General features: G+C 47.3%; 1 protein-coding gene across 15 annotated transcripts in view; it reads left to right on the top strand.

The window, feature by feature from the left end:
• CARMIL1 (capping protein regulator and myosin 1 linker 1) overlaps nucleotides 1-23,984 on the top strand; it is a 311,455-nt gene that overhangs the window by 253,654 nt on the left and 33,817 nt on the right. For 9 of the 15 annotated variants that reach the window (XM_043590668.1, XM_043590664.1, XM_043590674.1 and 6 more), the window contains 3 exons: nucleotides 14,549-14,566; nucleotides 18,941-19,007; nucleotides 19,229-19,425. In XM_043590668.1, the coding sequence (XP_043446603.1) occupies nucleotides 14,549-14,566; nucleotides 18,941-19,007; nucleotides 19,229-19,425 (282 nt within the window). The remainder of the gene's footprint in view (nucleotides 1-14,548; nucleotides 14,567-18,940; nucleotides 19,008-19,228; nucleotides 19,426-23,984) is intronic. The other 6 variants (XM_043590676.1, XM_043590670.1, XM_043590672.1 and 3 more) reach the window with 1 other exon arrangement.

Genomic DNA, 23,984 nt, shown 5'->3' with positions numbered 1-23,984 from the left:
TGTATGTCTTATATCCAAAATCAAATCCTAAGTGAGATTGCTTGATGTAAAATATCTGCTTACTAATTCCAGATTAAATTAGTATGTGAACAGAAACAAACACAAATGAAAGACGTGTGCTGTATGACCATAATGTAAGCCTACAGTTTTTCTTTTAAATTTTTTTAATGTTTATTTTTGAGAGAGAGAGAGAGAGAGAGAGAGAGAGAGAGAGAGAATGGGAGGGGCAGAGAGAGAGAGAAGGAGACACAGAATCCGAAGCAGGCTCCAGGCTCCAAGCTGTCAGCACAGAGCCCAGAGCGGGGCTCGAAGTCACGAGCTGTGAGATCATGACCTGAGCCGAAGTCGGACGCTTCACCGACTGAGCCACCCAGGTGCCCCTCTTTTAAATTTTTTTTAATGTTTATTTATTTTTGAGAGACAGCAAGCAGGGGAGGGGCAGAGAGAGAGGGAGACACAGAGTCGAAAGCAGGCTCCAGGCTCCGAGCTGTCGGCACAGAGCCCGACGCGGGGCTCGAACTCACGAATCGAGAGATCATGGCCTGAGCCCAAGCCAGACGCTTAAGCGACTGAGCCACCCAGGCACCCTGTACAGTTTTTAACCATTAATGAAAACAGCTTTGTCAAGAGGCACCTGGGTGGCTCAGTCGGTTAAGCGTCCGACTTCAGCTCAGGCCATGATCTCTCGGTTCGTGAGTTCGAGCCCCGCGTCGGGCTCTGTGCCGACAGCTCGGAGCCTGGAGCCTGCTTCCGACTCTGTGTCTCCCTCTCTCTCTGCCCCTCCCCAGCTTGCTCTCTGTCTCTCTGTGCCTCTCAAAAATAAATAAACGTTAAAAGAAAAAGCTGATACACTCAATTGTTGGAAATGACTCTGCCCGCTTTGGACTTACTTGGAATATCCCTTGCCTTTCCATGCTTTATTTTGTTGGTGACAGTGATTAATTAGCTTTCCTAGATGCACACAGCTTCCATCCCTATGCACACAGCTTCCATGTCATGCTGAAATGTGTATTTAGCCTCTTTATTGTTCGTAGACCATCTGTTTTTTCCCTGCAATCAGGTGCTCCTAGGAAATCCCTATTCCCAGCTGTCTCTTTCAATTTCACTTTGTCTTCGGCCTTTGGGATATTGAAGGATGTGGTTCGCATTCTATTGATCAGTTATTTCTCAAGATCTGTCCCTGTCTATAGTCTGCTACCTTTATAAAAACCGCGGAAGCTCAGGGTTCACGATAGTGTGCCAAGTGGGTAGAGAGCCAGTGTCTGCTCCTTGGCGTAACTCGCTCACTAATTGTATATAATTCTTTCAATTATTCTAATGAGCGTCATACCAGTTTTAAATCAAAAGATACTCATGCAGGGGAGCAGTTCATCTCCTGACTGCTATTTCCTAGGAAAAGAGTTTTAAAAGGCTTGGATTATTATGGAGTACATCTTGTGAATCCTTTTTTTCAATGACAAAATACATTATCTTCCCTTAACAAATTCAGCCTTGAATTCTAACATACGATTTTTAAGCTTTTAAATACGGATTAAAATGTAGCGAAGATCCATTTGTCTTGGTCAAAATACTACTTTTTATTTTTTTATTTTTTTATTTATTTAAAAAAAATTTTTTTTTCAACGTTTATTTATTTTTGGGACAGAGAGAAACAGAGCATGAACGGGGGAGGGGCAGAGAGAGAGGGAGACACAGAATCGGAAACAGGCTCCAGGCTCTGAGCCGTCAGCCCAGAGCCTGACGTGGGGCTCGAACTCCCGGACCGCGAGATCGTGACCTGGCTGAAGTCGGACGCTTAACCGACTACGCCACCCAGGCGCCCCAAAATACTACTTTTTAAAAGCAGATCACCTCACCGTCAAGTACCAGCAGTTATTAGTTGGAAGTCATCTCTTACTGCCAAGGGCAGGTTACCGAGTCCCTATCTCATTTAAATTAGTTGCGCTCATGTTAAGTATGTGCAGGAAGTTGTTCAAGTGCTAGTTGTCAGTTTCCTCTTATAATTTTATGTATTCTGTAATGTCATTTTCTTAATGGTATCGCTTTGGAAAATGGAGATTTAACCTTTTAATCACTAGAATGCAACCTACGAAAACCTCTTGATTTCCAAATCGTGGCTTGCAAAACTAAGTACAGTCTGCATAGCTCAGCCAGAATGGGTGTTGAAGGTTCCTCAGAGTGTCTAGTAATTTTTGTGGTGGGCCTTTGTGGAAATGCCAGAGGCGCCCCGCAAGTCCCCAGAGAGGTCACTGCTCCCTGGGGATCCACGGGGATTTCTTAATCTTTTCATTTTTAACTGGTAGGAATACTGTTTGCAGAGGCCATATTCCGGGAAGCTTCCTAGAGATCTGCCCCATACACCTTTTTAAGAAAGCCCAACACACAACACCAACCACCCTCAGGAACCCCCAAGAGACAAAGGAGACCCCGTGGGAAATCCCTGTGACACCCCTCCTGTCTACGGCCATTCCTGGGACGACGAGGACCCCCTACTTCTCCGTGTAGCTAACAGAAAAGCCCCACAGCTCCCAGGATGAACCAAACTCCTGGGGGAAAAAATGGGGAGGACTTAATCCCCCCCATAAAACGGCTTAGAACGTTAACTAGTTGTGACGAGTCAGGGCGTTCCAAAATCAGCATCCACTTGCTGGGCATCTGACTTGCAGAGTGGATATGATGATTCTTATGAGCTTAACTCTGACATGCGGTGATGATTAGAAAAGATAATTTTGGTTTCCCTCATGAGTGAAATTAAGCAAATGACTCTGATAGCCTGCGGATTGATGAGACAAACAAAAACCTTGCATTGTTCACGTGTTTGTGTGTGTTTGTGGATGATAGAGATGTGAATTTATACTTCCCCTTAAACAGGACATTTTTTTAAGTAAAGTCCTAACTAGTTAAGTCCCTTACAAGCAATCACAGATTTAGGAGCTCCTGGGGATAGTACAGTAGAACCGGTATTAGATAAAATAATTGCTCTAGAATCGGTCCCACTTTGAAGCCCTTAGAAACCTCATGTTTGCAGAGTACACAGTGAATGTGGACGTTTGTTTCAACAACGTCTCTCCTGTCGGAAAGCTCCAAATGATCACTGCTTGCCAGTGGAAAACAAAGACCAAATCCCTGCAGGATGAAGGAAACAACATTCGATTCGTAGAAAACAGTGTCTTCAGATACTGTGTGTGTGTGTGTGTGTGTGTGTGTGTGTGTGTGTGTAAAGAACAAGAAGGTGAGCAGTCCTTAAAGGGGGCTTGCCAACCCAGGAATGGAGGGCAGGAAAATGCTAGAACAAGGTGGTTGGTGCCAGAAGTGCCCAGGGAGGAGATAGAAGTATTTCTCATCGATGAAGTCTTAGGTAGTGATGACTGCCTGAACTAAAAATGTAGACTAGAGGGCCACCCAGTCATTCAACAAATGGTTATCGTTCCCCCATTGTGTATGGTATTCTCGGCTCGGAAGGTGAAGGAACCAATCTGTCTCCCACACGTTTGCTATCCTGAAAGGCCAAAGTGGCCAAGCTGGTTCCGGCCATCTCAGAGCCACCCCCGCTGTAAACGCCACACGCGTTTGCTTGGGTGCGGAAGGACGGGAGCCTGCCACAGAAACGAGGCCATCTGGAAAGACTTGAATCAGTCCTGAGTGCATCTTGCGACCGACTGACTCATGAAATCAATGTAATGATTTGACCAGGAGTTAAAAAAAAGAAAGCTCCTCAGAAATGAAGTATAAAGAATGAAGGCAAAGTGTCAGATCGCACCAAATGTGTGTTTCAGTTACACACACGTGGACCCATACGTTAGCTCGTGACATAAAATACATTTCAATATATAAAGTGGGTCACAGTCTGGGGCGCCTGGCTGGCTCAGTCCAAAGATCACGTGACTCTTGATCGCGGGGTCGTGAGTTCATGCCTCATGTAGGGTGCAGAGATTACTAAAAATACATAAATAAAACTTAACAAGAAAAGAAAAGATGGCTCACAAAGAAGTTGGAGCAACATTCATCTACAGAAGCCTCGCTGTTCGCTGTTTCAACGTGCCCCTGGCGCAAACGCCCTGACCTAGTCTTTCCTCCCTGCACGCCGAGGGTCAGAGATGCACGGGTGGGAGAAGATACGGTGCCCTGGAGGGTCTCCACCAAACAGGCTCGCCCCCTTCCTTCCTCTGTTGTGGGCCTCTGTACAATGGCTCTTCCTGACGCGTGCTTCTGTACTATGTCACAAGGGCCACCTTCATAACTAGCCTGGTAAACCTTGTTACCACATATGTGTTGGACGTGTCCCCCGTACACGTCGAGGTCCCTGTTCACCTCATCCCCAGATGCCTTCGTGACAAGTACATGCAGAAGAAAATGCAGGTCTTTATCAAGGATCGTGAAAATCCTGAGCCGCTGATTTGCTGTGGGTCTCTGGAACACCACCGGGGTGTGCTGTGGGTCTCAGGAACACCATCAGGTGCTCCGTGGCTTATGCCTAACTCTGGTTGAGGGCCTCAGAGCTCCATGTACACTTGACCTAAAAAAAAGGGTTCAGGGTCTGAAGAAATATAGTTGGTTGTTTTCAGCCTTCAATCGAGCTTTATTATTTTCCTCTTAGTCCTGATTCACTCTGTTTTTTCCCCCTGCATCTTGCCGTTCTAAGTGGGTCTCAGCTCGTTTTTGGCTTGAGGTGGCTGTGCATTAATGCAGTGAAATATTAGGTATGGTGGGAGGGGGCTCTGACGGAGCGTGCAACTTGCTGTGGAAGGTGCAGAGAAGGGGGGCCCAGCCCAGCCTGGGGGAGGGGTGTGGCCAAGGAAGGCGTCCCGGAGGAAGGTTCTGAGCGTCACGCCTGGCACATAGTAGGCCCTCAGGACTGTTGCTACAGCGAGAGATGGCATCTGAGAGAAAAGCTGACTGGGAGGAAAGTGAGTAAATTTAGCAGAGAAAGCAGCACACAGAGGTTCAGAGCAGGATCGGAACGTCGTAGACTGAGGACCTATGTAGTGTTTGGGTATAGTGGGGACAAGGGGTAGGGGCTGAGGAGGCTGGAGCCCTCATCACAGAATCTTGTGGGTCCTGCGAAGGGTTGGCTTGTTTACATATATATTTTTCTTTCTCTAAAAAATTTTTTTAAATATACTTTACTTTTGAGAGAGAGAGCACAAGTGGAGACAGGGGAGGGATAGAGGAACAGAGGATCCAAAGCGGGCTCCGCGCTGACAGCAGAGAGCCCGACGCGGGACTCGATCTCACGGACTGGGGGATCGTGACCTGAGCTGAAGTCGGACGCTCAACCGACTGAGCCACCTGGGCGCCCCAATTTATTGTTTATTTTTAAGGTAGCAGGGAGTCTCTGAAGCTGGGGAATACGCGAGAACGGCAGGTCTTGACAGAAGTGGATGTGCTGAGTTGAGGTGCCAGCAAGGCCCCGACTGAGCTGTCCAGTTGGGACTGTGGATGTGACTGGGCTCGGCAGCCAGGTGAGCTGGTGGCCCGTGTGCGCAGCTGAGGTGTAGACATGCTTACAGGATCCCCGGCTCTGACCCCTTTTCTTCCTACGTTCATGACATGTATCTCATTCTACCTCTAACTATAGGCTTGTGTGTTCAACCTCTTACTTGCCATCTGATGTCTCAGCGAGTCCAAAACAGAGCCTTTGCGCCCCCCACCCCCACCCCCATGCGTGCCTCGTCCTGATGCGAGACGCCAACCTTACCCGCCAGCCCCTGCCCCTCCTCCCAGGACCTTTCTGGTGTCTTAGGTGACACCCTCTGATGGTTTCCCATTGCACCCAGAATAGATGTAGTTTCCTCGTGGTCTGCAAGACCCCTGCCTCTCTCTCTCTCCACCTGGTTCTGCTCTCTCCCCCTTTGTTCACTTCCCTCCAGCCACTGTGGCCCTTACTGCTTTTCTCTAGAACTCGCCTGGCTTCCCGTCTCAGCTGTTGTTCGATTGGAACACCCCTCACCAGATCTTCCCACGGCTACTGTCTTCCCACCGTCCAGGTCTCAACCCAACCGCCTGTTTCTTAGACATTTTCCTTGACCCTCTTAGCCTAGGAAGCCCTCCAGCCCCTCCACCGCATTATCCAACCTTATCTTCTCAGCATTGATTCCCAAGTCCGTGCCGTCTCTGCTGGATCCCTGGTCTTCGGGCTGGCCCGGGTCACTGGCAGGTGAGGCTAGAGAGGTTGGGGTGAGGAAGAGCCCATGCACAAGGGTTTCACACCAACAGCTTGGTGGGCAGTGTCTCCATGACTGGCATTTCTGTCCCCACAGGATTTCGTTCTTCCTGTCGGTGGACTGAGGAAAGGACACCAGTGCAGAGCTCTGCCTGGTGCTTTGGACCACCGAAGTGAACCGAGGCTGCACTTGAAGGCCTCGGTGTTCAGATGTGACTCTGGGATACGGGAGGGATAGAGGAGGGATACTAGAGTGCGTCTTCACTCTTCAGCTCTCGTGTGGAAATTCAGAGTAAAGTCGGCCTTTCCAAATTCTTAGTTTCCCCAAATGTGCCCCAGGGGAGACCGTTGCTGCTGGAATTTGGTATTTAAGGATTTCGCATCTGCCAGGGCTGGAGTCAAACGTCTCTTGCAAGTCTATTCCTTAGCAAGATCAAAATTTAAAGTAAATGGTTTTTAGCTTTGGCCGTTGGTAATTTTTTGACGACGATCCTATTGACATTTCTGCTGAAAATCAGGCTTGAAAACCAGATGCAAAAAAATTACTTCCGTGCTCCAGATAGCATTGCATTTCTTCTATATATTTTACTTTAGAATGTGTGCCCTGAGACGTATATTTGCTTCTTGGATTTATCAATGTTCTGCCTTCCTTCAGAAACTACTTTAGGTGCCACGTTTAGTAGTTACTAAAATAGAAATCCAAAGGTAAAGTGAGTGAACAGAGTGAAGGGGGGTACAAAAAAACACATAAGAAAGTTCTAGCAAAGTTGAGGATCAGTCCCCAGCGAGGCTTGCCTGCCGAGCTGTTCTGCTTGCTGGGTAAAGGGAGGAGCCTTCGCCTCGGATGATCAGAATTGAGCTTTGTGACCATTTCTCTTGCTCAGACAGAGGGTCGCCCAACCAGAGCTGAGTGATAGGGTCGACACCTACCGCCAAGCCAGAGTTTTCCTCTGGAAGCAGCTTCAGACCTATTTCAGCCCTTGAGCAAGTACTCCATTGAAATCCCCAAATGCCAAACTCTGTAAAAACCTGGTCTGGCTCAGAAACCCAGGTCTTTGTCGTGTTCAACTCTGTTTGATTAACCTCCCTCCTGAATGGATTCTGCAGTGAGACCCTCAAAAGAGAACGGATTCTCAAGACCTCTCTCTCTCTCTAAATTACAGATCAATGCAGCCTGGCCAAAGGTCTTTCCGAGAAAAGGCTTGAGAGCATCCTCTCTCATGGCCATAGCAAAACCTCAGAGATGCTTCTAGTCGTACACTAGGTGGCCTCTGCTCCCCAGGTAAACTGAATAAATTGGCCACCTGTATGCGGTTATTTGATACTGAACCCTTAAATGTTGGAGAAAGCACCCGTGTGCTTTCGAAAGCCAGTCATCTTTGTTTATAATACAGCACGAGTGGCATATAAGGTGTGTGTTTGGTAGACAGTTTATCTAACCGTTCACCATAGTTTGCGTTGCAAATACTCCATTCCCTTTTAAAATGCAGGCAAAGCCAATAAAAAATCCCAAGTGGCAAACAGGATTGCCTTCTGACAGATTTCCTCAGAGAGGAAGCAGAGTGTGTTAATAATGGTGATCAAAAGTTGCAAGCCAGTAACTACCAAACGAATCGATCTGTAATTTAGAGAGAGAGAGAGAGGTCTTGAGAATCTATTCTCTTTCGAGAATCTCACTGCAGAATCCATTCAGAAGGGAGGTTAATCAAACAGAGTTGAACATGACAGAGACCTTGGTTTCTGAGCTAGGTCAGGTTTTTACAGAGTTTGCTGGTAAGCCATCTTTACTTGAAGTTCTGCTTGAGGTTTGAAGAGTTAGGGCAAGGAGTTTTAAGACTCAGTCTTAGAAGAGCTTGGAGATCCACGAGATCCAGTAAGAACCAGATCTCCTGATTGCTGATGGGTCACTGCAGGCCTCCAGCTAGAGTCCTAAGGCACCAGGCCCCCCAACCATCACCGATTCCTTTGAATTAGCACCCCTGAAGCTGACTTGACTCAAGTTTTTTTAACCAGTAAATTGTTACAGAATTTAATGTGGTTTTTGGTGGTGGGGATGGCGGTGGTATTAACTGTTGATTTTTGTCATCTTCGTAGAGTTAATATTCTGTGGACAGAGTAGATATGTTACATTCAGCTTTTTTGGCCAATTAAAAAAAATTTTTTTTCAACGTTTATTTATTTTTGAGACAGAGAGAGACAGAGCATGAACGGGGAGGGTCAGAGAGAGAGAGGGAGACACAGAATCCGAAACAGGCTCCAGGCTCTGAGCGGTCAGCACAGAGCCCGACGTGGGGCTCGAACCCAGGGACCGCGAGATCATGGCCTGAGCTGAAGTCGGATGCTTAACCGACCGAGCCACCCAGGTGCCCCAAGGCCAATTTTAATTATTCATTTTGATGTCACTGAACCATAATGTCCATTCCAAAGGCGAGTATTCAAATCCCCTGACCACGTCCTTCTTACCTTCCATTTTTACATGGATTTTCCAAAGATCCAGACTTAAATAGCTCTCTCAAGTGTAATACTTGGTGGGGTTTTCCCTCATTATTTATTCATTCTTTTACAATTAAAAAAGTTAACATGTTACTCAACTTTTCATGACGATTAGAATAACATTGCGCTTCATAGTGCAATAAAGTACTTTTCTTTTTTATAATAATGCTACAGGGGGCACGTAGTGGGTGCTTGTGTGAATAAGCATCATGCTTCTTTGCCCAGCCACACTGACACCAGCTCTTAGGGTCAGGTACTTGCTTGAAATTAGTACCAAGTGCTTGCATTCTTTGGATGGCTCTTAACAAAAAGGTATTAAATTATTAGCTGTTTTTTAAAGAAAACATTCAAGTATGACACTTCACCTTGGCATCAGTTGCAGGATGAGTTAGAATGAATGAAAAGTGAGCCATTAACCGTTTCCTGGAGAAATCATGACCAAGTTAGGAAGATAAGGATTTTTAATTTTCTCACCATCAAAAAAAAAAAAAACCACAAAAATAAAACAAAACAAAAAGAACAACCGTGCAGGTCTTGAAAACAAGGAAACAAACCATGTAAACGTATAAAGAGTCCTGGACTGTGATTTTCACAATAGCCTCTCACCAGTGCTGCTCCCTGAATGGTTTTGTTTTAACACCGTGATGCCATTTTAACTTTAATATGAAATGAGACTCTGGATATCAAAGTTAATAAGTGTGGTGTCGATGGCTGGATTTAATGTTGTGTTCACTGGGAAATAGCGCCTCACTAAATCCCTGCGTATTGTTTCCCCCTTGGCACACAGATTCATTACAGATCTCTCAGGACTATGGCTTATATACCCCTACTCTCCCTAGAGTTTAAACACTGTTACTGTCCAACCATCAGTATAGAAAGGTTTAAGCATCTCTTTTTTTCTCATTGAGATCTACACCATCTCAACCTCTTAAAAATGGAAATGCATAAAAATTACTTTTTAAACCACAAATGCGAGACTACTATTTATTTAGATATTTGGGGGCATAAGTCATCTAAGAATGACTAAAGTCTGTCTCCCCTTGGCCATTGACTCAGCTGAAAATCTGGTAGAAAATATTTAATTTTTGTAACCTTGTTCATTAAACGGGGATTACCCATATCCGCTTTAAAAATACACCAAAAAGCACGAGGTGAGCCTAGGGTATCTTGTATCACAAAGCAAGGACCGGCCCCAAATCCAATGGGATCATTTCCAAGGCTACAAAATCCAGATTGAAACGGCCCCCCTTGGAACACCCCGAGCACCAAAAAGAATACTGAGAGTCATAGCTTATGACACATGGAGTTAATTTTCAAACATCCACAAGTCTGCAGTAGTACTAAGAAAATGGAAGGGGAGGATACAAAGGACCTTCTAAAGGAATAGTTGGTCTTTGCAGGGAAACGGCACCTCACAAACGTAGGAATGATGATGCAAGTAGGAAAGTACAGTTTTGGAGTCCTCGCTGTGTTCATTCGGTCGGGTAAGGATTGTTGATGGTGGTTTGAAAATGGGGTCATCCACATGAAACAAAATATCACCTCATAGACTTATTAACCACCCAGGACAAAGGTACCCTTTTAATGGAGAGGTTGGGAGGTCCTCTCCTCACGAAGTGGCCAAATTTAGGCGACGAAGAGCAGAACACGCTGACCTGGGTGCCACCAGCAGTGGTTGAGCCGTTAGTTCCCCACATCACCCATGTGGCATTCAGGCTGGAAGTGGCCGACCGTGATCAATTTCCCAGGAAGCATTCAGGCAAGTGGAGAATGTGGGGAAGTCTGTGAAACAATTGGCCTGAATTCCTCAAGAGAGAATCATGGATAAGAAAGGCAGGACCGGCGGCAGGGAGAGGGGGACAGGGTACAAAGACACACTGAGGAGACCTAAGCACACATCGTGGTGAGTTCTTCCCTAGATACTGCATCCAGCAGGGCAGGGGCGCCCCAGGCAGGTGGGGGGGGGGGGTGACTGGGGAAATCTGCATACGGGCCATCGTGCATACACGGGACACTATGGAAATGCTGGTAGGTGTGACCGTCATGTGTGGTGACGTAGGAGAAGGTATTCAGGCAGGAAATTTTTTCATGAAAGATTATCAAATTGCAAGACTCTTCTTTATAATAGATTACTTCCTTCCCTCTTGTCTTTGCACCTAGTCTGTGAAAATCTAAGTTGTGGGGGAGGGGTGCTGGGTTCACACAGGGGTTCAGTTCCGTCATTCATTGACCAAATAGTTACTGAAAGCCCACTGTGTGTCAGGTTCTCTGGAGGCGAACAAAAACGAATCTCGGCTTATCCTTTCCATCCGAAGATGTTCACCTTGTCTCCCCTGGGGATGCTGGGGACACAGGGTGGGGAGGGGACACCAAAAAGAAACATGAGCCAGATTTAACTTGTAAACAGGGTTTATTTCTGCCGGAGCCCCTCCTGTTCCTGGTCTAAACTTCTTTCAAGAAATAAATACACTTGACCCCGTGACTCTCTGTAGTTGAAATCCTTGTAGACGCGTTGGGGGCTGACAAGGTGGCGGCCAGAGTCCCCTCTGCGGTCCTTGGACAGATGGGCCTGAATTGCTGTGCTTGGACGTAAACCCTCTCATTTCCTTATTTTTCTAACTAAATGGTTTGTTTTCTTCAGGCCAGTTCCTGAGCATCAAGTCCCCATCTCTGTGCTGCCGTTTGGAGGAAATACTAAAATAACTGCCAGAAACATTTGTGTATTTTTTTATAAATAGAGTAAACCCCATCAAGGCTCATGTTAATTTTTTTTTTAATCCCTCGTTTGTGAGTTTCATGGTAAAAGAAAATGAAGAAGGTAGACGTGGTGGCAAGTTTTTGTTTTGATGTGGCTTTTGGGGGCTCCTGAACGTCGAGATCGCAGAAATTGAAACCTGGTAGAGCAGTCATAACACTTATTAAAACACTCGCATGTGCAAAACAACTCGAGCTGTTCTAAGAATCTTTCAAGTTTCTAGACATGTGTCATAGTAGATCAGTTCCCGCCTTCAAAGTATTATGATCGGCTCGGTCCCTTTGTCATTGTCCCTGTAGGAGGTGGCCACGGCGGTTGTATCTGGCCACCCAGACGAGCCTCTGTTAGGGCGTCTGCCAAATAAGTTCAGATAATCCGTAAACACCAAGTGATCAGTGACTTTTGATATGTTCCTAAATCAGCTTTTTGAAGAGCTCCTAAGAAATTGCAGAAAAGTACCCCCCAAAATGCCAAACCCTCATGTCCCCAACAACCTGAACAGATAGCTTTTAACACATTAGCACCTTCCTTTTGCCAGTGTAGTTTTTTGACACCAGCATATAAACTCTGGGAGCCCAGAGACCGATTCCTTATTTACTGCTGTGCCCATCCTTTCTTAAGAGTGCCTGGTACACAGTGGGTGCTCAGTAAACCTTTGTTGAATTTTAAGTAATATAAAAACGTCCCCGATAAAGTTGTAGCCGCAGTTGACCCCTACCGACAGTCTCTCCCTCCTCCCGCCTTCGTCAGAGGCACCACTGTCCTGAGTTTGGACGCTTCCTATTTATTTTGTGTGTTCAAACATCCATATACCCACAAGCAACATATGGTTTTATTTTATGGTTTATGATTTACATAAATGGCATCAGGCCGTAAGTATCTTCCTGAAACTCGCATTTTTCATTCAATACCATCTTTTGAGACTTGTTCATGTTGTTTCATTACACCTAAACCTTCTTGCTTTTTTCCCCTTTTAGCTGCTATTCCCTCATTTAACTATATTCATTTTCGTCATCAATGTCCCTGCTTGATAGACTTTTAGATTGTTCCCAGCTCGGTAGAAGTCTGTTACCTGCGTGTGTGTCCTCACCACCCCCAGTCTTTGTCGTGGGCATAGGAAAATGGAAAAGTGATAGTATTTCTAATGTCTCTAATCGCTACCAGTTATAGAAGCACTGTGAGTTATAGAAGCACCGTGGCACTGTGTCGGGCTCTGTGCTGAGCATTTCATATATTCGCTTTGTCTTATTTAATACAACAGGTTGTTTTACAAACTGGAAAACTAGTCTGACGTTACAGAAACATTGGCCAACCTCCACAACGCCCTAAGCGGCAGACTCAAGATTTGAGCTCAGTTCTTGGATACCAAAGCCTTGGGTGTGAGACATACTTTCGAGGGAGGATGACCCATTTTCACTCGCTGGACCTTCTCTTGTCGTAATGGGAGATGTTGAGTCAATATAGTTAGCCAAGTTCCAAAAAGTGTGCAAGGGGAGTAGAGGAATGAACTGATGGTCTTTGTTCCACTGAAAAATTGAGTTGTCTGTTGCACGTTTCCTTCGTGATAGGAAGGTCTTTTTGGCCTGCCTGTCGTTTTAGGGGTTGAACCAATTGAAAGTTTCCTCACCTTCACTTCTAATGATCTTCAGGTGGATAATTGGGGCAGCGCACTTGTCTTGTTGAATTAACCCTTCACGAAAAGAAGGGAAGTCTAAAATTATTCATGAGACGTAACCATTGGCTGTAACTCACTTCTGTATGTATCCCTAGTTATCTCTTTAAGGAAGCTCTCGAAGGGATGTGTGTTAAAGGCGGGGGGGGGGGGGGGCGCTGTGGGGAAGCAGAGTCGTTATTTCAGGCAATTCCAGAATATTTGAAAATGTATTTTTACTTTTTTGCCTTTCATTCTGCAAGGCTGTTTTCAATCTAATTTAATGAGTCCTCAAATGAGATCTATTTGAAGAAAATTACCTAATAAAGTATGAAATGAGTCTGGAGACTGAGAATTTTTGGCACGTTGCTGATGGCAGCCTTTCTGATAAGCAGATATACGATGATGATGATGATGGTGATGGCGGTGATGGTGGTGATGGTGATGGGGAATGCCTTTGACTGATGTGTCAGCTTTTTTCTGAACAGACCCAGACTACCTACGTTCTCAAATTGATCCACCCCCATTACTTTATCCTGTTGTGTATTGAGAAAAATTGGCACACAAAAAATAAGGAACTTGAAAGAAAATGCTAGAAAACTTGCTAGAAAATGGATTAGGTAGGCTGCCTCAGGATGTGTTTTCAAGAAATTTGGAAAGGACCCCCCCGCCTCCCCAACCCTCCAATACTTTGCTTTCACAAAGCCTGACCTTCTACAACTGAACTTTTTTTGTTGTTATGTTTTAAAAAACTATTAGGAATTTTCAGAGTATTCAGATGACCTAATAACCGTTGATGATCTATGAGGTTTAAACAAAATTATTGAACCAGAGATTTAGTGTGAAACGTAAGCCATAAGGTATCGTCAACATTGGTAACACTGTGGGTAGGTAACTGTTCTAGAATCTGGCATCAGCTCTTTTCCTGAAAAGATTTGGTGACTGATGGGGAGAGAGAATGGATTCAAAGCTGCTTCGCCCCAAAGTCCAGAATGACGTAAAAGCTCCCGGAAGGGATGCCTATACGTGCCTCGGAGATATGCGGTCCCCATTTTATTGCTGGGAGTCGCCTTTTGGCCCAAGAACCAAAACCTGCATGGGGCTTTCCGGTGTCCATCCAGTGTTGTGTCCGCCACGTGCCTTTGGAGCTGGTGACGTCTCCATTCCCCAAATGAGGCCAGGACCCTCTGCGGTTTATAGATGGCATTCTGCACGCACCTAACAAAAGAGGTGACATCTCTAGGAGTTCCCGCCGTTTTCAAGCTACGATTGTGCTTCTGCTTACAAAGAGCTGGGTTGGATGCCTTCCGCCAATTATACCTTGGCCTCCTTCTTGCCTTTTTCCTTTGCTATGAAGGCTTTTGATGGAGCTTTTCTGTTTGTTTGTGAGCCATGTCTCTCCCTCCCCTTTTCTTGTAGTGCTGTTCATGTAATGCTTTATCTCTCTCCCATTCATATTTTTTTCCTTCCTTTGTGCTGCATGGAGACTCTCTGCTGTACAAGTGTAAGTATTTGGGTGGCTCTGCAGTTTCTGGCTGGGCTCGTTTACAGTCTCGTGTTCCATCTGCTTGTGCTGCCTGGCTGGTCTCCCAGGAGACCGAGTGTCGTCCCCCGGCTGTGGATCCTGCATGAAACAGGCAGCAATTTAGAGGCAAGATTGCATTTTGCAAGGTGCTTCAACTAGAAAACAGGCGATGAATTTAAAGTATCCTGGCTGTGCCTGAAAGCAAGCAGAGTGTTGATGAAGAGGGCACCAACTTTCAAGAGGGGAAAACGGCCTTTTCCATTCCTGTTTAAAAAAAAAAAAAAAAAAAAAAAAACATGATTCCTTAAACGTCCAGGTTTTGTTTTGGGTTTTTTGGTTTTTTTTTTTTTTTCCTGATTCTTGTTTCCCAGGGTTGTAGAAATTTGGCATCATGATTTCCTTCTTGGATTAGAAGAATTTTCCTAATCTGTTTCCCAACTTTTTTTTAACCGACTTTTTTTTTAATGTAATTTTCTTAATGTTTATTTTTGCGAGAGAGAGAGAGACAGAGCGTGAGCAGAGAGGGGTAGAGAGAGTGAGGGAGGCACAGAATCCAAAGCAGCCTCCAGGCTCTGACCTGTCAGCACAGAGCCAAACACGGGGCTCTATAGAACTCACGAACTGTGAGATCATGACCTGAGCCAAAGTCGGATGCTCAACCGACTGAGCCACCCAGGTGCCCCTAACCAACCGGGTTTTATTTTGTTCCTTGTTTGCCTAATTTCTTTTCCCCGAGGTTAAAACATTCTCGAGCTTGACATGAGAATGTTGTCGTTTATCCTTTGCACAAACTCGGTAAAACGAACAAGGAAACTTCTCCATCCTATTTTTGTGGTGAGAGAAGCGATGGAACTCTCATTTTAGAAAAAATGAGCGTGTCTAGGAAGTATAGGTTAAGAGTGAGTTTAGCAGGAAAAAACTGTGGCGGTGTTTGTCAGGCTCCAACCTTAGTCCTTAACTGGTGGTAAAATTGAGATACCCCTTGGGCTACATGAGAGGAGTTTGAATTCCATCATAGGAACTGGATCAAAGGAGTAAGATTTCGGAGCAGTAACACCGTGCTCCCTTTAGATTCCTGTAGAATAGGAATAGTGGCCGTGGTTTCGTTCACACTGTCTGCCAAGGTGGGTGTTTAGTGATGGTTTGGGGTGTCAGGATGTGGAAGGAGCCTTGTGTTTAGGGCTCTCCTTCCAAAGTTACGTTTTAAAGACTTCAACACCCTGTGCCTCATGTCTCCTGAGTACGTGAATAGTGAAAAGTACTTACGACTCGCAAAATGCATCTTTAAAGACAAAGTGATTCCATCTAGGCTTAAATAGTCGACAGTGCTGGCCACGAGTTGCTTTATGAAGAGTCCATTTGGTCCATATACCTCCCTTGCTTCTGTTGCTGACACCCCCCCTTTCATCTGAGAGGCACTTCGTGATCTCTCCTCCCAGCAAATATTTACACATCGACAAATGTCCAGGGCAGGAAACGAAAGCCAAACAGTCTGAGAAAATTAACCCTTGTCATTTGGATACAGGAGCATTAACAGTTCTAAAGACAAGGTAAAGCTAGATCTCTTTTCTAGGGTACAACTCCTCTAACCAGCAGGTGTGAGAAGGGGAAGACTAAGGGAGCATATAGACCAGATTTCTGGAAAAACAGAATATTTGTTCTTAAATGTATCCTTGGGTGCATAATCATAGCTCATTCTTATATTCCCTCTTGCTCACGATGTGTATGTAGTGGGATCATAGGACTGAGCTACTAAAGAGTTTTCTTTTTCTATAAAACTGTTAAGGAAGAAAAAATCCTAAGGAAAAGAACAAAAAATAAGAGAGACATAAAAGTCACTGTTTCTTTTTTCCCTCTTCGTCGTTATACGTAAACCACGAGAAAGAAATCATGAAACAGTTCATCCGTCAGCAGTGGCTCAGTGTCTAAAATTGGGTTGCTTTCTCAACACCGGCGGTCGAAACTCGCCTGATTTCGAGCCCTGACTATTGTCGCAAAAGCCCCCCATCCCCGCGTGAACGTGGCAGACTTCACAGATGTGTCAGATAGAGTGAAAGAGTTGCGTTTGAAATGCAGCTGGAAAGAGCATGTGAGATGAAGAAAAGCTTTGAGGCATCAGAAAGTCAAACCAAGAAGAGAAAAGTAGGTCCCATTTGGTGGATGGCAGCTATGGAGAACCCGGATGGTTGCCATACGAACCCCTCAGTGTCTGTGTAGTTAGCTCGAGCTGAATGACCGATTTACAGGTAGGCGTCAGTGTGTAAAGGGGTCTCTCTCTACCTGTCTTTTATATTATGTGTAAATGTTATAGATCATCTGTATTCTTTTACATATAGCTCTCTGGTCATTCCTTTTCAGCTATTCAGAATTGTAATATACTTGAAATGTCATCATGGTCGTATGTGTTACAGACATTTGGTATCTGTTCTAAAGGTTAAAGAGGGAGACTTGAGCCAGATTCTTTTTGCCCGTGAACACTTTTTCCGTAAAATCAAGAGTCGCGGGAAAAAAACGTTGGACGACATCGTCGTTCCAAGCATTTTATTTGTGGCTGTCCAAATGAATTGGCTGGAAATCAGTCCCAAGCTGCTGCTCGATCCCTTTACCTGTCACGGTTGTATGCAAAGTGGAGGGAGTACTAAAGACATTTTTCGTGAAACATAGCAGATATTTTGGTAGTTGGGTTCTCCTGAGGATTATTTATTCTTAGAGGTTTCCCTTATGAATAGACCAGTCAGGCCAGGCCGCTCTCTGCTTCAGTCAACCGCGAGGTCAAGGTCAGTTTCAGGGGAGAGCAACCTGGAAGCTGGCTCCCTTTCCAGCTGCCTCGGATTGACGCTTGCTTTACAGGTAGATATTCCTGAGATTGTCTGCCTTTAACCTCGAAAGAACCAGATCAGCAGTTTTCCCAGTGTATTTCAGGGTGACCCGTGTGGCTTTGAATATAACTGCTCATCTCTTCTCTCCCTTTTCTCCCAATAATAAATACTGGCAGAAGGATATTGTTATTAAAGCCGGCACAAAATTGTTAGAACTCTGAAGTTGTTTGTTTCAAAGGTCAGTATGAGCCAGTTCATTCTTTGAACCAAAGAGAGTTTCTCACCCTTGTGGCTGTTTTGGGGGAGAGCCTTAGATGACGGCCTATTAAAAAGACTACAAAGTAAGTTCTGTTATCTCTTACTTCACACAAAGACTGGTGTCCAGGATCAAACCGATTAAAACGTCCCTAACATCCGTTCGTCGGTATAGCGATGGCGAAGGGTGTGGTTACAAGGGATGCTGGGCCAGCCTCGTGAGGATCTGTCCCTGGTGCCGTTCCTAATGACACTTTGAATGGTGGCCTCTCTCATCTCTGTGAGTCAGTTTCTTCCTTCAGATTTGAGAGGGGATGACAGAGGCCTCCTCCTGCCTTCACTGTAGTCCTGTTGAGGGAGAAGCTAGCACCTTCCTTGGGCTTGGCTTTATGTAATCAGCAGTTGGCACCAAGGCTTAAGTTCTGGTGGTTCGGGTGTTGGTCCCACATTTGAAAGACTCAACGAGAAGCGACAGCAGATACAGACTTGGAAACTATGGCAACCGTTTCCTAGTTAGTCTTTGCCCATAATCTAAGGGTCAGAATCTTGGTGGCAGAAGTGGGAGATGGGACAGTTACTTGAAATACCGAGGTGACAAAGAGTCCGGTGTCGCCTGGGAGTTGCAACCGTGGTCACAAGCAGTGAATAATTGCAGTGTCCGCTTGTAGCGGCTGATGTTTTACCATCCTTTAATCGTATTTTTTATATCCATTTTTTTTAACGTTTATTTATTTTTGAGACAGGGAGAGACAGCATGAACGGGGGAGGGTCAGAGAGAGAGGAACACACAGAGTCTGAAACAGGCTCCAGGCTCTGAGCCGTCAGCACAGAGCCCGATGCGGGGCTCGAACTCACGGACCATGAGATCATGACCTGAGCCGAAGTCGGACGCTTCACCGACTGCGCCACCCAGGCGCCCCTTTATATCCATTTTAGTATCGTCAGGTACAGCTGGGAATAACATTCTGTATCATTCACTGTTCCTTTCCGCCTTGTAAATACAGTGTAAGCGATGAAAGCTGGGGGCGGGGAAGGGGGAGGAGGCAGAAGGGGCCGTACGAGTCGAGAACATCGTCACCCTTTGGAAACGTGGGGGCTTGGTCTCCGCAGGGAGGCCGTCAGATGTGACCAGCCATCCTGGAAAGAGGCGAAACAGATACTGAGTTTAAACATTTGATCCCAGATGCTCCTTCAGCCCCGCCCCTCCTGAACCGTTAACTGAAGTTTGGAAGGCGAGTTTTGTGTGGACGCCTAAGGGCTTCCTTTATTTCGTTGCTAGATGACGCCCAAATCCAAACGGAAGAGTATCCATAGCCGGATGCTGCGGCCTGTTTCCAGGGCCTTCGGTGAGTTATTTCTGTGTCCGTGAGACACCCTCAGTGGGGACCTCGGGCCGCTTCGGGGCCCTTTCCCGGGGATGCTCTGGGAGGCAGCGCTCAGAAGGGCAGTCGCGTGGTTTGTGAACGCATGCGTGTGCGATTGGGTGAGGGGCCTGACGTGACCTTTAGGAATCCCGCAGCCCATCCGGAGGCACTCAGCTTGGGCCCGGGGCTCTGCTTCGTTTCAGAGATGGAGTTTGACCTCGACAAAGCTCTGGAGGAGGTGCCCATCCACATCGAAGACCCGCCCCTCCCGTCCGCCCGGCAGGAGAAGCGGAGCTCGGGGCTCATCTCCGAGCTGCCTTCTGAAGAAGGGAAGAAACTGGAACACTTCACCAAGTTAAGGCCGAAGCGGAATAAGAAGCAGCAGCCCACCCAGGCGGCGGTAGGTGGACCTGGCCCCCCACCCCCCACCCCTCCCGACCCAGGGGGAGCGCGGGGGACGGACCCCCCGCACGACCTCCAAGCCCGTGTCTCCGCTGGGCGCTCGGCCGTTGGGGAAAAGATCATGCGGTCGAGCGCCCAGGGCCTCGGAGCGGAGTTGCCCCTGGAAGAAATCCTTAGAAAAGTCGCGGTCCCGTGCGGGAGCCCAGTGGACTCCGTCCAGCAGCCTGCGACGTCTGATGCGGACGGGGGGCAAGGAGGCGCCGAAGAACTGGTGTGTGACTGACTGGAGGGTGCCCACCCCTGCCCCCCCCCCAGCCGTGCCTGCCTCCTCCCCGCTCACCTGCCCAGCCCGGGTGGCGAAGCGGGGTTCCCCGGGGCAGCGCGGAGACCACACCCCGTGTCCCCTGCGGGACAGGGTGGGACGGTTTGTGCCGCGCGGCCTTCACGTAGCTTACCCTATGCCCCTCCCGGGCGCACGTCTCCCCTCTCCTTTCCAAGGTTGGCCCCGGGGTCTCTGTCCCCATCTCCCTTCCCCTCCGGTCCCCCGGAATCTCTGCCGTGTCCCCACCCGCCTCTGCGGCCGCCCTGTCTCCGCTGACCTAATCCCCTTCCGCCGGGTCTCAGTGGTTACTTGACAAAGAAAAGTGCATCCTTCCCGAAACCACTTCCCGTGGGCTTGGTGTCGCCACGGGCTTCCTTTTCAAACCCCCCCCCCCCATTCCGGTGACGCCTTGGAGTGTGTTTCTTGCTGCCTGGGCCGTGTGGGCAGAACCCGGGGTTACAGTCCGTGGCTGACGCTGCCCTGTCTGCTCTAGAGTCAAATAGTCACCTGCCTCCTCAATGTCAGCGTCCCAGAGCACCTCGGGCTCAGGCCGTTCAAAACTGGGCGCGTCTCTCCCTGTGAACCCGCCTTCCACTCACATCCCTGTCTGCCATGGCACATCACAGGTGACGAGTCCGGAACCCGGATATGATCCTCATGAGACCCCAGGTCCCGGTCCCAACCCAGACCTCCTCTACCTTCCTCCTTGTCATCCCTGCCTTTGCTGCTTCCCACCCAGTGTCTCAGTCCTCCAGAGCTGTAGCCTTTTCCTCATCACTTCCCCTCCCCGCCCCACACACCTCCTGGGCTGACAACCACTCATCTTTCAGATCTCTTGCCTCAGTGTGCCAGGAAGCCCTCTCGGTCTCTACGTCTGTGCTCCCATAAGGCTGTGCTTACAGGACTCCAGGGGAGGCCATTCTCACAGACTGGATGTGCACAGTGCCCCGCCTGAACAACCTGCCATGGAGGCCGTGGCTCTTCCAGTCCCTGCTGTTCATAACTGTTATAGCTGCCTTTATAGCTCTTGTCATAGTGTTTTCGAAGCACTCTCTCCTCCTTGTCTCTAAGCCTCATGTAGGAAGGCAGGTAGTTTATTACCCTTGGATTTATGCTCAGTGGTGAGTGTGGTTTCAGAATAGGGTGGAGGGTCAGCGGTACTTAGAGGATGCCGTGTGGATGACTGGAGGCGTGGATGGGTAAAGGTCACAATAATTACGTGCGCGGTCAATCATTTATTCATCCCTGCTCAGGCTTCTTGTGTTGGTTAATTTCTCATTGGAATCTGAAAAGCATGACCCGGTTTCCCAAAAAAACAAGGAAACAGCTTTAGTGCTTTGTTTTCTGATTTACTTGATTTTAACTTTTTAGTCCACTGTTACATATTCTTAGAAGAATACACTTTTACAAATCTTATTTTTATTTTTTTTAATTTCTTAAGTGCTTGTTTATCTTTGAGAGAGAGACAGAGCGTAAGTGGGGGAGGGCAGAGAGAGAGAGAGGGAGACACAGAATCCGAAACGGGCTCCACGGGCTCTGAGCTGTCAGCACGGAGCCCGACGCGGGGCTCGAACCCACGAACCGTGAGGTCATGACCTGAGCCGAAGTCCGCCGCTTAACCGACTGAGCCACCCAGGCGCCCCGAACTTTTTTTAAATGAGGCCTTTTTAGATAGGGGAAAAGATGACCTCCCCCACTCTGGATTCGAGGTGGTTACTGAATAAACGGCCCCTCTGTGGCTCTCTCCGCGTAGAGAGTCATTAGCAGCGTAACTTGTACGCAAAACGGCGGCGGAAGCGTTTCCTTGATGACGTCAGTGACCCACAGAAAGAGAATATTGTGGACGTATTTAAAAACCAAGAAGGGGAGGGAAGACGGCTGAGATAGGGTCCTCGTGGAGGGACGCACAGGCATACGCCGCGGAGGGTTTAGCTTCGGCCACGGCGGGGCCGGGCCGCGTGGGCTCGGGCTGTCCCATCCTGGGAGCCCTGCCGGGACCCGGGCTGTGTCCTGAAGCGGAGGGCTGTGGCCGTGGCTCCGAGGCCATCTGGCTTCTTCCCAGAGGTCTGGCAGGTGAGAAACTGGCGCGGCTCGCTTCCCTTTGGGCTCGCGGCGAAACTGGACGAACCTCGGATGCCACGGCGCTTGCGGTTTTCAAAGTGTCTTCCTGTGTCTCGAGGCCGCGACGTGGCCCCGTTTTCAGCTGAGGATGAGGGGCTGACGGTTTGTCTCCCTCACTAGCGTTCCGTAGCGACGGTCACTTCTGTTGCTGCTTGGTTTGCTTTTGCTCGGACCGAGGAGACTCCGTCTGTCCTAAGTCTGTTTTAACTTCCTAGCGCTTGCCCTTGACCTCGGATGCCCCTACGAACCTTCCTAAGTATCAGAATGCTCAGAACCAAGGTGTGGCTTTTCTTTTCTTTTTACTTTTAGCATTTCTGATGCCAAATGTGTGGGCTCCCCCACCCGGCATCCCCTTCCCCAACTAATTCTGTGACTCTGGACACCAACTGAGCGTCCTACAGTTCAGCTCTGGCACTACCTGGAGTTAAGCTGGACCCCACAGGTTAGGGGCTCAGGGGCACCCCCACTTGAGACACCAGTCCCAGCGTGTCATCTGTACTTCTGAGCAGCTGACTGTAAATTCTAGAGAGGGTCCCACACGCTGCTCCCCAGATTTGATAATTTGCTAGAAGAATTCAAGAAGACACTTCACTTACTACTACTGGTTGATCGTAAAGGACGCAGCTCAGGGACAGCCACATGGGTGAGATGTGTAGGCTGAGGTGAGAGAAGCCCCTCTCTGGGCAGGTCACCCATACACACACCTCCGTGTGTCCCGGGGGCTCTGCCAACCTCATCACTTGGGGGTGTTGGTGGAGGTTCCGTTAAGTAGGCTTGGGCACGATGAAATCGTTGGTCGTTGGTGACCAGCTCCGTCACCAGGCCCTCATCCCTCCCTGGGGTCAGGGATCGGGCTGGAAGTTCCAGCTGTCCTATTATGTGGCTGGTTTCTCTGACAACCAGCCCTTATCCTGAAGCTGCCTGGGGGCCCCCAAGCTTTTTATCGTCAACTCAGAAACGGTTGGAAAGGGCTTGCTCTAAGTATCAAAAGATGCCCCCATTAGCTCTGTCACTCAGGAGATGGCAAGGATTTTGGAAACTCTGTGCCAGGAACCAGGACAAAGGCCACATATGCACTCTGATAGCCCACAAGGCTAAGTTAAATGCCAACGTGTCCGTTTCTGCGGGGCCAAACTTGGATTACTGTGTCGTAACTTTGGTTCCTGTGCCAAAAATACACAAATAAATATCTACATAGATATGAAGAGTAGACAACTATTTTTAAAAAATAATAAAAATTCAATCTTCGGTCAAACTGCAGTGCTTCTAAACTACCAGACATCTTAGGAATAATTGATATAGACATTTTACCTGTACCTTTTAAGTCTTTACTGAACCTCTGTAAAAACAAACCAAAAAAAAAACCCCAATTTATTTTAATGACGAGATAAAATATACCAGTTTCTTCTTTTTTTTCATTTCATTAATGTGTATGTAAGAACACTTCAACATTACATTGTGGCTGCTTCGTCTGTAGACTTGAATCTCGGAGTGTAGTTGTGAGAGACAGACGTGAGCTGGAGCTCTGGCAGGTTCTCTCTTTCCCTGGCAATGTGTGTCTGGACATGGGATCTTTCTAAGCTTGCTTCTAAAATACCAGCACTGGGGCGCCTGGGGGGCTCGGTCAGTTCAGTGCCCAACTCTTGATTTCGGCTCAGGTCATAATCTCATCGCTCATGGGTTCGAGCCCCACATCGGGGTCTGGGCTGGCAGTGTGGAGTCTGCTTGGGATTCATATTCTCTCTCTCTTTCTCTCTCTCTCTCCCTCTCTCCCCCTCTCCCCTTCCCTGCTCACACTCAAATAAATACACATTAAAAAATAATAAAATAAAATCCTGCCCACATTATTGAGCTGTCATGAGAAAAAATGGAATAAAAGTATACAGTCCTTTATTAAATGTAAATATTGTTCCTCAGAGCTAGTATTCCCGTCTTATTAATATTAACTATCTTTACTATATTAATATTTGCTTTCCCCTTTGTCTCCTGTTCCCCTTCCCTGACGCTGTAGTGGAGGAGAAGAGAAGAATGTCCCTAGAAATGGATGCGTATCACCCTTAGCTACTCTAATTTGGTGAATTTTTTACTGATTTCATTAAGGAGCAAGCCAACTG

The sequence above is a fragment of the Prionailurus bengalensis genome, chromosome B2 (genome assembly GCF_016509475.1).
Source record: "Prionailurus bengalensis isolate Pbe53 chromosome B2, Fcat_Pben_1.1_paternal_pri, whole genome shotgun sequence".
Taxonomy (NCBI): Eukaryota; Metazoa; Chordata; class Mammalia; order Carnivora; family Felidae; genus Prionailurus; species Prionailurus bengalensis.
The sequence above is the reverse complement of the archived record's forward strand: the minus strand, read 5'-3'. Positions and strand labels throughout refer to the sequence as shown.